Source organism: Gastrolobium bilobum, unplaced genomic scaffold, assembly GCF_033153095.1.
Source record: "Gastrolobium bilobum isolate Gb01-03AN ecotype WA unplaced genomic scaffold, APGP_CSIRO_Gbil_v1 utg15090, whole genome shotgun sequence".
NCBI classification, from domain to species: domain Eukaryota; kingdom Viridiplantae; phylum Streptophyta; class Magnoliopsida; order Fabales; family Fabaceae; genus Gastrolobium; species Gastrolobium bilobum.
Window position 1 is genome coordinate 246,363 of NW_026898506.1, and position 14,604 is coordinate 260,966.

Sequence of the window (14,604 nt, forward strand, 5' to 3'; positions counted from 1 at the left end):
ATCTTTGGTGAGAAAGAACCAACCTTTGGTGTGCCATTTTCGTACCTTTGAGAAGTCAGAACTTGAGAAGCTGTTTGGTGAGCTCCAAGAGCCTTTGTACCTCCGTTTTGAGCTTGGGTAAGTTCATCCACCTTTGATCTTGAGTTTTAATGGTTAAAAGTGAAGTCTTAGCATGTTTAACGAGTTGTTTAAGTAACCAACTGGTATATGAACCTAGAACAAAATAAAAATGCATGATTTAACGTTGAAATGGGTTAAAAACCCAACCTTTGGAGTGATATCTCGCGGAATGCAGAAACTGCATTCTGTCGCGAAATATCCGAATATGGATATCCGGATATGGTCTTCGAGATATCCGAATATGGATATCTGGATATAATATCCCGATATGATATCCGGATATAATATCCCGATATGATATCCGGATATTTATATCCGGATATGTCCCCGACAAATATCCGGATATTCTGAGTTTTCGAAGAACAGTAGCTGCACTGTTCATACAGAATGTTGTTATGGGTGTGTGGACCCTAGTTTGATGAAGTGAGACTTCTATAATAATTGAACTAAGTCAGAATCAAGTGATTAAGGGCTTGTGGCTTTGTGAGAAGTCTTAAGACATGAAACGTAAAGGAAAGACGTTGTACTTGTGTCTTATACTTGTTGAGTATGATTATTGATGTGATTGTTGGTCCAAAACAGATTGTGATTCTGCTGTGTTTGGGCTTTGAGATTGGTTGGACTCTTGGCTTGGATTGTTAGCTTGCAAGGTAAGCTTTCATGTCCACGGTTTAGCCATTGTGTGGTTCCACCATACCCCATGGGGGGGTGGTTTATATGCATGATGTCTTTACATGCTTTGACAATTGAAAATGTTGTTGAGCTTTATGTGCAATTGCTTATAATATGTATGTGTTGTTCCACTTAGACGGTAAGCCTGAGTATGTGGCGTCATAAAAGACGGTGACACTGTGGGTGGGTGCAAGTGGCGTCTTGCACTAATGTGGGTAATAGACGTATTCCTGCATTTCTCTTGCCAGTAACACACATGACATGATTATCTGCTGCATTGCACTATTTTGGAACTTATACTATTGAACTGTTTTTGGAACTTATATTGCATATGTAAGTGAGCTTGGGGTGGAAGATCCTTTAGGACCCCTTGTCTTACTTAGATTTCTATTTAGAGATCTCACCTCACGTTTGGGGCACATATTTCAGGTTCAGGTAACCCAGGGGTTGAGACCTCGGGCGGCAGAAGGCCGGAGCTTAGCTAATATTGTTGTTTATACGATGATATGTTTGGATGCTAAATTATAATTGTTGATGATATGCTATTAGCTTGTTATTATTATGTTGCTGTTGTTGAGACTATGTTTGGCTTTGTTGCCTTATTTGGTGAGCATGAGGATTGTCCATGCCACGTTGATTGACTATGTCTTAGTTTAGATTTGAGTTGTAATAATGTATCAGGATTATGTCCGGGCTACGTGTTGTAGTTTCGTGATTTTAGATACTTACAGTTATTTATATATTGAAGTAGTTCAGTTAGCTGTTTATTTGCAATTTACATACAGGAAATGTTTTGAAATGAATTAAGTAATTCAACTTGGCTAATGATAATGACGTCATAATCGATAAGAAAAAGATATTCCGCATTTTAATTAAACGTGGCTTAATACGATGACATGTTAACAAACTGGGTATACACAGGGTGTTACAGTGATGATAGTGATGGTGGCTGTGACGTAGAGGTGGCAGTGATGACAGCAGTGGCCGCAACGATGGTGGTGAGAATGGTGGCGATAGTGGTGGTGGCAGTAGTGGTGGTGATGACATTGCAGTGGCGGTGGCGATGGTGTAGTGGTGGTAACGATGCCATAGTGGCGGTGACGACGACAGTAGTGGTGGTGGTGGTGGTGCTGGCAGTGGCTGCGACAATGGTGATGATGACGACATGGTGGTGAAGGCGGCGGCGGTGGTAATCGAGGTGGCGGTGGTGACAGCAGTAGTTGCTGACGATGGTGATGGTGATGACATGGCGGTGGCGGCGGCGGCGGTGGTGGCGGCATGGTAGTGACGGCAGTGGCTACGATGATGGTGGTGGTGGTTGGTGATTGTGGTAGTGATAATGGTGGTGACGGTGGTAGCGGTGATGGTAATGATGGTGGTGGCGGTGGTGGTACGACGAAGGTGGTTGTGGTCGTGTCGAGATGGTGGTGGCGATGGTGATGATAGTAGTGGTGGAGAGTAATTGAGAGACATAAGTGTTTCTCTAAAAAGCAGAAATTTTTTTATTCTTTTTTCTGTTCCCCATCACAAAAATTAAATCGGTTCATCCCGAAAACAAAAAAATAAACTGATTTTACCAAACGAGTTGTCTATCCATTTCTTTTCCCGGGAGCATAAATTGAAAACAAAAAATGATTCCGAGAAGGTTGTCATGCACACCCTAAAATTTAACAGACTGCTATGTATTGAAGTTTGCTATGACTGATAGAGAACTTCATTGCCAATAATTTCTTGACATGTGGCACATTTTCACAAGAAAAGCTGACTGCCACGTGTTCAAACTTGGTAGTCAATGATTTCGTGACACGTGACACACTTTCACAGAAAATGTTGACTGGACTAAGCTCGCTACCAGGGATAGCGACTTGGTGCGCTATATGGCATAATTTTGTTGCCAGTGCCTTTTCCTATTTAATTAATGTATTTGATCACAATTAATGTATCGATCACAATTAATATATCAATCACAATTAATTTTGGTTGGTACATTAATTATGTTTGGTGATTGATACTTTAATTGTTTGTAATACCATTGTTACAAATTCGAACGATGTTTATGAGAGATAAAACATGTCAAATGCGTAGATCTCAAAAAGATATATGAAATAAAATAAAAAAACAATTAATTTGGATATCCAAATTAAAAAATATTGCCTTCCAAAGTGATTGGTAATTAATTGTGATTGACACAATCAAAAATTAATCTCATTAGTACACTAATTGTGATTTCACATTAATTAAATAGACACACCAAGTTCGCTATCCCTGGTAGCAAACTTAGTCCAATCAATTTTTTCTACGAAAATATGCCACGTGTCATGAAATTATTGGTTACTAAATTCGCTATCAATTGTAGCAAACTTGGACACGTGATAATCAGCTCTTTCTGAGCATGTCACGAAATCATTAGCTACCAAGTTCATTATCAGTCGTAGCAAACTTCAACGCATGATTCTTGTAAAATATATTGTTCACATGACATATTGATAAAAAATTACCAAAAACATGACAATCTGATCAATGTTCCCTCAATTCAACCTTTTTTTTTTCCTTCAATTTTTTCTTTTATCAATGCTATATTTTCTTAAGATGTCAATTTTTCTCTCTCCTGGATCTTATTTTAGTCGTCGATTAAGAGGTAAATCCAACAACAATGGCTTGAAGCCCATCATTCAGCTGAAAATGGGCCCCTTATCTTTCATAATTGTGGATTGACATTTTCCAGCACAAAAATGAACATTAAGGTGAGAAAAACACGGTCAAAGCAAAAGTAATTTATATTTGATTTCGATTTCTTGGAACGTTGGGATGCGATGCAATGCCATGTTTTATACTATCCCAACATTTCTTACATCCTTAGCCAACATAAAGCAACTTTCCTCCTTGCCTTGCTTCTAATCAGAGTCAGAGTCCATGTTGCCCATTGCTTTTAACCCTCTTGGTCTCTGCGAAAAAAAAAATTAAATTACTTTCTTTTCTTTTTTTGGTAGAAAAATTACTTTTCTTTTTTTACGTGCAAAAGAACAAAAACACTAGCTAGCCGTTACTCTATCAAGATATGCTATGATAAACGGCAACTTGCAGAAGCTTTCTCTCTTTAAATTTACCTTTTTGGATATCTTCTTCTCCCTAACTTCATATCGCTCCAGGGTAAGATCGCATAGCCATGTACCTGGACTTACAAGCTGCAATACGGTCCAAAATGAATTAAAAGTTATATTTAGACCATCAATCAATAAATGAAAAAGACACATAAATAAATAGATAAAAAGATGGGTGGAGGTGAAACTAAGAAATAAAGAAATACAGTAACATTACTTAGCTATCAACATGCCCAAAACAGCAACAAAAGAAGAGAAGACTACAGACAACTCATGCCATTTCAATTTTGTCGGTTAGTGTATGGCTTTTTGTTAATTAGCATGTATACAACTGCCAGCGCTCATTCTTGTCACAGCTCACAGGACATAATCCAGTATACCCAATCTTACTTTCCAACCAAACCCCAAGGTCAAGATCACAACATAAACCTCGACACGTGCCCAGGATCACGTCCATCACTTTATTACGAAACTCTTAAAAGTCAATTAAACATTCAAAACTACAGATCAAACCCATGAGAAACCCAATTCAAAAGTGTGTTAAATAGACCAAGTGCCAAAGTATGTCAATATTCTTCATCTGTCATTGTCCTACTAATAATAATAGCGTAAGGCTTTATTTATTTAGGAATTCAATACGAATGACTTTTCGATAAAAATGTTATACGTCATTTTTTATTAATCAGAAAGAAAAGATGAGAAAATTATTTTAGAGATTTTTAAACATTTGGATTTCATTAAAATCAATCTGTATTTTCTTTTATTTATATTAGAATATTAAAATATCATAGGAGTATAGATTTGTTTTGTTTATTGTAACACTAATTGGTTGTTAGATCAAAAGAGAGATGATATTATAACAACCAATTAGTATTACTACCAATCAATCTCACCGTTAGATCAATTATGTTGATCCAACAGTTATATTTTTTTTATTTTTTTTATTTCCATCTCTGTATGCTTATGATTCCTCATATTTTATTTATTTCCATCTTTGTATAGTTATGATTCCCCATATTTTATATGAAATCATATTTAATGCTTTCACATTAAATATGGAGAATCATAACCATACAAAGATGAAAATAAATATAATCATTAGATTAACATAATCAATAACGGTGAAATTGATAAATTGATTGGGAGTAATATTAGTAGTAACACTAATTGATTATTACGACATCATTCCCCTATATATATATATATATATGTTTGTTTTCTTTATGTTACACGAAAATAGTACCCCTTTTATACACACAAACATAGAGAGAAGAGAGAAGAGAGTGGTGAGAGAAAATAAAAAAGAAGGATCCATGTGCTTTTTACGTGTCTGTAGAAAAGTGATCTATATATATATATATATATATATATATATATATATATATATATAACAATTAACTACATATGTAAAGTCTAGATCAAAGATTGAATAAGCTAACTCGAGGTGGAACTGTTTCATCTTCCCTACCCGAAATATAAATTATTTTGTCAGACATAAAACTCAGAAGATATTACATTTTTATAATTCTTTATCCACGTGCACCTTGCAGTTGGACAAAAGGAATTTTTTAAAATATATTTTCAGTGTATATATATAATTTTAAATTTAGTCTTTAAAAAATAAAATTTAGTCCTTGTATTTATAATTATTTTCAACTAATCCTTGTCGTCTATTATTTTAAAAAATCATTTATTAGAATTAGAATAAGGGGCAAGATATTTTACAACTAAAAAAATTTACCACCTTTACAACCAACCTATTCACCGTTGATTTCTGTCAATCTAACGGTTATAATTTATTGAGAATTAATAATTAATTAATAAATACGACTCAATAATTTCAATAAATAATAACCGTTAGATTGATGAAAATTAACGGTGATTAGTTTGATTGTAGATGTTGTAAATTTTTTTGGTGGTAAGTATATCATTTCCCTTAGGATAATAATATGTAAGGATTATATTATTATTTTTTCCCTATACATAATCATTTTTAATTTTGTTCTCATATTTTTTATAATAACTCCATACTACATAGTATAAATTATATATAGTTTATCAAAAAAGAAGAAGCAATTATATATAGTTTATCAAAAAAGAAGAAGCAATTATATATATAAATTAAATTAAAATTTCTATATGTAGTGCTATATATATAGCATACAAGACAAATTAAAAATTATATGCAATGTTTATATATATAGGCTCATCGTTTCTCAAGCTATTTGAGATAATTTTATCTCTGGCTACTAAATAATAACCGTACAAAGATGGATCAATGATGGTAAAGGAAGAGAGAAAAAAAATGAATTATAACCATTCAAAGGTGAATCAATTAATATAAGAAAATAAATAAATAAAACGACATAATTTTAGGGTAGCTAGAGATAAACTTATCTCAAGTAGCCAGAAAAATATCTTTTCATATATATATATTTATATATAAAGATAGGATCCTTTGACACCGGTGTCAAATTTTGAAATTTGACACAAAATCATCTCCGTTGATTTCCATCAATCATTAGGAATCAAACTTATTAATTACTATTAATTCTCAATAAATAATAACCGTTGATTAACGAAAATCAACGGTTAGAATTTGATGTCAAATTTCAAATTTGACACTGGTGTCAAATGATCCTACCTCATATATATATGGGAAAAACTACTCTTATGCAACATAAGAGTAGTTTTATCTCCTACCCACCTATTAAAATTTGTGACACTTTTTTTGTTTTCTTTTTTCTTTAAATGACGAGTCCCATCACATTATGTCTACAACATAAGAGAAGATCTCTTATGCAACATAAAATTAAATGAACCCTATATATATATATATATATATGGGAATATTAATCTTATGTTACATGAGAGTATTATCTCATGCTATAGAGAGAGTTTAAGTGGGGTCCACTATTAAAAAGTAAAAAAGAAAAAAAGAAAAAGAAGGGGTGTGATTTTCGATGTGAGAGAAAATGAGATAACTACCTCATGTAAAATGAGAGTAGTATTTCCCATATATATATATAAATATATATATATATATATATATATATATATATATATATTTATATATAAGGTTGGACTTAAGAGGTCCTTAATAAAACTTTTGGGACACTGCAGTATTCGCCGTGAACCAAGCTCCCACTGACGCGTGTAAACCCATCCACGGCTGCCAACCCTCTATCTATGCCTTTTCAACGCAAAGGATCCAAAAGGAAAAGGAAAAGAAAAGAGAATACGCGCACTACCGTACTGGAGCAACAGGATAAAAAAAAAAAAAGCAAAATAAATGGCATACTAAAAATAATACTTCAGAAGTTTCAAAACCACACACTATCATTATGTTCTCGGTCACACAACAATTTTTGCAGAAAATTATACCATTCTTATGGGGAGTACATTAGTGTTTCTGATATAGAAATATCTCTTAAACACGTAAAAATATGTGAAACTTATTTTTTTATTTTATTTTTTCACTTGATTTTGTATGGGTAGCGTACATTTTTATATATGTATAGAAGATAAAATTATTTCCTATATAAATAATCTTTTGATTAGTAACAAAACATTTCATTCAAATTTTTAATTGAGAATCCGTGATGAAAACCATTTAGTTTTTTTTTTTTTTTATCAGTTACGTTTAGACCTTTCTAATGCATCAATTTCTCCAGTCTAATTAAGAAATAGTGCATAAATAAAAAGCTTCATCAAGAAGATGTAAAAACGAAATAGAACAAATTAAAGCGGAAAGAACGTAAAGCAAATAAATAAATAAATAAATAAAGAAAGAAACAAGGAAAGTGGAGCTTACATTGAGGGTGCGCTGTATGAGTTTTGCTCTCTTCTTGGGTCTCTGAGGCAGCTTTGACCCCTTTATGGCCAGAAAATCTTCTTCCTTCTCCTTGTTGGTCAAGGCAATCACGAACTTGGGTGGCCACACAGGCGGAGCCGCATCCCCACTGCCTGACGGCGACCCACTCTTCTTGCTATCGTGCGCGGTATCTGATGAGGCCGCAGACTTATTATTATTTTCATTAAGGTGGTTGTTATGGGCCCCCCTCTTATCATGCGCACCCCTGTCAGGTGAGGCAATTCCCCTAACACTCCCGTTGCTTTGGCCTCCTCTCATAGCACTTGAAGTCTCCAAATTCCTAAATAATAAGACAAAAAAAACAAGAAAGAGGCACAACCCACATATGATTATCCCATATATTTCTTAACCGTAAGAAACACGAAACACGACATGATAAATAGGGAAAACAAATAAGCATTCATAATTTTTTTTGTTTAAAAAAAAGTAAATAAAAATTAACTTTGTGGAAGTATTACAAAATTGACCTTGTGGGTCGATCTAGATCGCAGGGTTAGAGAACCTTGAATATCAACGGGTTTTGCGTTGAATATGGGGTGGTTTTTCGCTTCTTCGGGGTATTTGTATTGTGCTTTCGAGAAAACGGGGGCTGGTATATCTTTAATTTATTTAACTTTAGTTAATATGAAAAGATTTAGATCGATAGTTGAGAGAGAGAAGCAGAGGTACGTGAATGTGATTCCTTATAACGGGCACAGCTGTTTCCTCGGCGGATTTGGAGCCGTTGGATCTAGAGTGCTTATTGGCTAGTGAAGCAAAGATGGAGTTTACTTTTCTACGTGTTGAAATGCAGAATGGGACGGACCAGATCATACTACCTGGACCCTCATCCGACGGCCATAAAAGGCTTTCTTATAGAAAATGACTTTTGATGAACACGTGGAAGGAGACCGTCCATTCCATGTTCCCGACAAAGTCTAGTAGTAACCCTCACTATCATGGGGAGGTTCTGGTGCGACATTTTAGATCTAGATCCACAAGGGGGAGAGCTGTTAGGATATGATCCAATACGAAGGAGGTGGATCAAGTTAGTGGTTACTTTTCTAAGGTCATGAAAATAATCTGAAAAAAAAAAAAAAAACCCCAAAAAATTCTAGTAGACCTTCAGGATAAATTAGACATCATATATCATATTAATTGTTTTTATGCTTGCAACTGTATCACCTGAATATCAATCATAGATTCATAGTCAGTGACAAAAGCATTATGATAACACAAATCTACATCCGGATGTTTAATCTGCGGGGTTAGTTGCTATTATCTCACTATACTTCATAATTATCTTATTATTATTAAGTTATTTTATCTATCATTCTCAATACTATTAAATCAAAATCTTAATAGAAGAGAAAAATAATAAAAGTAATTAAGATTCTGATTTAATGATGTCAGAAAATAATAAACAAAAAAAGAAATAAATAAAATAACTTATCCCTATCATGAATAGGAACTTATTTGAAATACCAAATTTCCTTTTGGATTCAGATCTTCAACTAATTTAGATCATCAGATTTGTTACCAGAAGTCTGCACAAACAAAATGCAAAAGTAGCACAGCCATTTGCCCGTTTTTATTTGCTCCTACATGTTATAGCCTAAATGATGACTCGTAGACTCGTAGTCAATATAAAGGCATTTTGTGAGGCAACCATTGTACTAACTATCACACACTAATATGAACTTCTTAGCTTAGTTTCGGTGGCCTTACCAGCTGGCGATTAAATCGGTAATGCACTTAAACCGATATCAACTCGGTGAACCAATCATACTTCGCAATTCAATTGGTATTAACCGATACCACTTACCACTGCAGTAGAGGTACTTACTTGTCATATATATTTTATTATATTTATTATATAATTTAATTAAATTCAATTTCACCGACTGAATCAATAACCTACAGTTTGAACTACTAATCTATTATTCCAATACCTCAATCGAGTCCTCTTTAAGTTGGATGAGACCTCCGCGAGGACCTGACTAATTGGAGAGCGGACAAAACATAAGCCTTATGGTCGTGATAAAATATTATGCCCAAATGCAGCAAATATCTTCAGTGCTACTAAAAAAGACAGGACCAACTGTGGTACACCAGCAAGCACTCTTCTTGTTATATCCACGGTAACATTTGAAGCTGAAGATTGTTTGACTGACTTACGAGACTTACAAGTTGCCTTCATCGCTTATAGTCGCCCCCCTCACGAAATTTCGTGGCAGACATTAATCCACCACTTCCACATAAAATTCAAAATTCTATCAAATTTTTTATTCCCTACAACTACAAGCCTATCGGATTATTATTATTATTTTGACTAAATCTGAAGCCATCCATGCCTTGGAAGGAAATAAAACCAAAATTAATTTTTGTTTTGTTTTTATAATTGGAAATATCGATAAGAACAGCAAAAACACCTCTTTCTCTGAAAAATATCAAAGAAAAGAAAAGCATCCCAACTCAACAACTCAGTCTTGTTTAATCATAATCAATTATTTTAAGGAGCTAAACATAAATAAATATATAGAATAAAACAAGACAAGAGAGAAAAAATGAAACAAATACCTGAGAATCCGTTGAGGAGGTTGGTGCGGCGAAGTGGGGCGTTGGCGGAGATTCGGATACCCGTTACTCTGATTATGATTATTATAATTGTTATTGTTATTGTTGTTAGTAATAGAAGTGGGCCGATTTGAAGAATCCTTATCGGTTCTAACTACCCGTCGATCCACCCGAACCGTTGTCCTCTGAACCGGGTTGGAAGAGTCGTCTTTGTCCTTATCGGTTCTAACCACCTTCATGCACCTTAGTCGCTTCCGGTTCCCCCACTGCAGAACCAAATCTGACGTTGCTGATTGTCTGATGGTATCGGAACTAGCCCTCAATAATAAGGACCCATCCCCTCCTCCTCCTCCTCCTCCTCCGGTTTTGTCTCTATCTCTAACGCTAGGAATTTTGTTGCTATTGCCATGGTTGTTATGTGACTCTTTATCCATCTCTCCCTGTTGCCTGTCATCATCATCATTAATAAGGTGAAGTTTATTAGTGGAATAACCAAAAAAATGTTTTAATACAATAAATTTGGAATTGGTGTTGGCTTTGTATTATCTGCAATTGCCTTAACATGCCTTAAAAAAGAAAAGGTATCTTTATCTTCCCCCTGACTCTACGAATTTCAAGGATTGAGTAAGATTTGCTGTAATGATTTTGCTCTTAAACAAATTCCAGAGCCAATTGATGAGTAAGATTTCGATTCACAACCCGTGAAAGGAAGACGGGGGAAATGAATAAGAAAAAAAAATTGCAATTGCAATTGCAAATACAGATAGAATCGTAACAAAAAACTTATCCTCTGCGAGAAAGGAAGTAACAGAGGACTTAAATCAACGATATTTGGAAGCAATTAAAAAAAAAAAAAAAAAAAAAAAAGCAAGAACATCCAAATTATCAACAAGGGGAAAAAGATCCTAAAGGCGAGCATAAAATTAAAACCGTAAGGAGCCATGGAAATCAATGCATTACCGAAAACATGCACGTTGTTAGCGATCAATTCCTTCTGCCACAACAGCAACCAAAAGAAAAGGAGACAGTTTTTTTTATTTCCGGCAAGAAATGAAGAGGTAGAGAGAAATCAGATGCAGCGTCACAACTATGAACCACAGCCACCAGGAATGAACATCAAAATCGGATTAACAGCTACAGCTTGATTGCGATGAGAATCAACTCGCTGATTTCACTAAATAGTTTCTAACCTAAACTAATCCGATTCCGCAAAAACCGGCGCTCCGAGATACACACACAAAAAAAAAAGCTCGCTGATTCCACTTCTGAACCTTTGCAAAAATGCAAATCAAATCTTAAAATCATACTAATAATGACATTTCAGAGCTTCGATCTGCGACCACGGCCACAAGTACAAACTCAGACAAGGCACCATCGTCTCTGTAATCTGGCAAAAGAGTTCAGAGTTTCATAATTAGCCAATTTTTCCAGAAAAATGTATCTGCAGATGCCAAAAAAAAACATAAATAGCTTAACACAGAGGTCAAACAGGAAATAGAGGAAGAGAACAAAACCTCAAAAACTAGAAATTATTGAGCACCTTTAAATATCAGAATGAAGTTTTCAGAGCAGAATTCACTTGAGAATTAACAATGAGATTCTGACAAGTTCCGTCAAAATCCTCTTCTAAAATACACCTGAAAACAAAACAAAAAAAATGAGCCAAAAACAAGTCGAGATTAGAGATTAGATTCTACTCCACGTTCAGGAAAAAATAAATTAGAAACCGAAGCTTTGTATCAAGACGAAACCTCATTCTACGTACCAAAGTAGCAGATCCTCAAAACTCACCGTTCACTGATCAGAATTTGGCTCCTAAATTACGCAGTTTTGCTTAACAGAAAATGGTGAAAAGCAATAGAAAATCCTCGGAAGATAATAGAAAGAGCGAAGAAGGTTACAGGGTTCTTCTTCTTCTTCTACCTTGTTCTTGTGATAGAATGAAATGCTCTGTTTTCTTTGAAGACCCCTGTTTATATGCATCTTCTGCCACACTCCGATAATTTCTGACCGTAGATTACATATCTGACGGCTCTCGTCTATCCTCGCTTGAAACCATACATGGAAACCCGTTACGTCGCTTATTAGCGCCCTTCTACCGTTATATTTATCTAACGACGTTACCCGGAAAACGGAATCTGCAGAGCCGTCAGATCCCGATTACGATTTATTTTTTTAATTTTACTTTCAGATTGGTTCGCTCTCGCGCCCAGAAATGATGGGTACAGCAAGAGTTAACTAGGGTTAGTTAACCTGATGTTGGTTAGTTTTATTACATTCATTAAACCAGAACATTAGTTCTCTTTCTTTCTATTGTGTGATCAATGCTCAGATGTAACGGTGTGTCGTTTATCGTATTTCACGTATAGATGTTAATCTTGAATCCAGTAAGCATTAACCATGGATTGACAAAATCGTGGTCGTCGATGCTTTAATTGCACCTTCAATTTGGAGTTTCAAAGAATTTCATAAATCATTCTGTTTTCTTTTTTATCATATTATATCCTTTTTTAAAATTTTAGATTTTGAAAATTGAAATATTAAATATGGCAATTATACTTTTCATGTTACTGAAAAAAATGTTCTTCGACATATATTTATCAGAATTAGACATTGGATCCTGGCAATTTTTTTTAAACCAATAAATCAGTTTTTCTGTATTTACTGCAAAATTTTACTTTTTCCAGCAACTACAAAGAAAGCAAACCCATTAAATATTAGGGATAGATTATTTTATCTATTATTTTTCTATTTATCTTTGCCTACCACCACTGGCAGACCTAGGTGGGAACTTATGTCCGCGTTTGCGGACATAAGATTTTGGATTTTAGTTTTTTGTTGTTGTTGTAGCTATATAGATCTTTATTTGTCTATTGGTTCAATATTTATATTAGGAGTTATTCGATCCTGGATAGACCCTATTGCTATACCGAAGGGTATGCGCTCAGAGATACTGTATATTCAGATATATACTAGGCTTATAGTCGGTGTCTCAATCACTGCGCACAAGCAATAGGCTTAGAGCCAAGGGGTGGGTGTGTGCACAGTATTCGTAAAAAGGACAGTATTCGTAAAAAGTTTAAAGTGTGTACATGGGGTCCTTAGGCTCTTATTTATAAGGATTACCTTCCTAGGCTTGAGCCTTTTGAGCTCCCCAGATTGCATTAGGGTTCAGCTCCCTTTCTGTTGGGATGTGACCCTTATCTTGTGTACTTTGACTATTTAATGTTGTTGAGATACTCATGAAACCTATCTCTTAATAGATTCTTATGTGAGTAGTTGAGATATGATATTCATATCCATAACAGGAGTAAATATCATTTTAAGTTCCTAACAAAAAATATGATTCCTACTTTAGTCCCTTATCAAAAATTAGTCTCGAGGAGGTCCCTAAGGAATTCAAAATAGATCAATTTAGTTAAAATCGTGGTCCTTCACAAATTCAAAAAAGACCTACATTAGACTCTCAAAAAGACTAAAATGAGTCCACTTTAAATTTCATAGGGACCGAGTGACTATTTTTTTATAATGGACTAAAGTGGGGATCGGATTTTTTGTTAGGGACCAAAAAAGATATTTATTCTTATATTAGTTAGCAACGTAGAAACGTACAAAGATGATTAAAACAATGTAGCAAGGCAAATTGAGTAGAGAGAAAACTTATTCTTCCAACACTGTCACGTACCCATTCCCATGATTTGTTCATCCTTTGTTATGGAAGTAACTAGATTATGAGCGGGTTCAAGCATTAATGTAAACTTTTTTTACAAAAAAAAAAAAAAACTAGGGCGCCCCCCCCCCCCCCGAAACTCCGCCACTAAATGTACAGACATAAAAAAATTTTCCTGGGTCCGTCACTGCCTACCACCCTCTAACACCGATAGATCAGAATCTTAACTAATATTTATCTTTCTCTTTTCTTGGTATTCTGATCTATCAGTGTTGAAAGGTGGTAGACAAAGTATGATAGGTAGAATAACTTATCCTAAATATTAATAAGAAGGATGCTATTTAAAATGAAAAACGATCGACGAGCAGTGGCAGCACAAAATTGAGAAGAACAATACCAAAAGAAAAAGGTAGTTTTTAATGTAATTAATAAATGGGCAAGCAATTAGCTGCTATTTATCATTCGTCCAATACATAATTATTTTATGACGGATACTTCATACTTATGAAGGAAAAATATAAAATTATAATTTGGGGAAAGATATTGTAATTTATGATGCACTGACACGAGACATAGATATGATATGATATGACACGTCGACACGTTAATTT

At 34.6% G+C, this 14,604-nt stretch overlaps 1 protein-coding gene across 4 annotated transcripts; it reads right to left on the bottom strand.

Annotated features, from left to right (window-relative positions):
- Positions 1-3,298: 3,298 nt before the first annotated feature.
- Positions 3,299-12,276, bottom strand: LOC133316941 (uncharacterized). 4 transcript variants are annotated; one of them, XM_061518738.1, is made up of 7 exons: positions 12,089-12,276; positions 11,864-11,960; positions 11,284-11,710; positions 10,327-10,770; positions 7,708-8,047; positions 3,900-3,977; positions 3,299-3,737 (listed from the first exon to the last, which is right to left on the bottom strand). In XM_061518738.1, the coding sequence occupies exons 4-7, from the start codon at positions 10,755-10,757 to the stop codon at positions 3,687-3,689; spliced, it is 900 nt and encodes a 299-aa protein (XP_061374722.1). In that variant the 5' UTR covers positions 10,758-10,770; positions 11,284-11,710; positions 11,864-11,960; positions 12,089-12,276; the 3' UTR covers positions 3,299-3,686. The 4 variants fall into 4 exon arrangements, with proteins under 4 accessions (XP_061374722.1, XP_061374724.1, XP_061374723.1 ...); XM_061518740.1 differs by having other exon boundaries at positions 11,284-11,764; XM_061518739.1 differs by having other exon boundaries at positions 12,115-12,271.
- Positions 12,277-14,604: the final 2,328 nt, after the last annotated feature.

Coding starts and splice junctions, on each gene's coding strand:
- LOC133316941 (XM_061518738.1), bottom strand. CDS start 10,757: ATGGATAAAGAGTCACATAACAACCATGGCAATAGCAACAAAATTCCT. Junction 8,048..10,326: donor CCTCCTCAACGGATTCTCAG/GTATTTGTTTCA, acceptor CTTATTATTTAG/GAATTTGGAGACTTCAAGTG. Junction 3,738..3,899: donor AGAAGAAGATATCCAAAAAG/GTAAATTTAAAG, acceptor TTTTTTTCGCAG/AGACCAAGAGGGTTAAAAGC.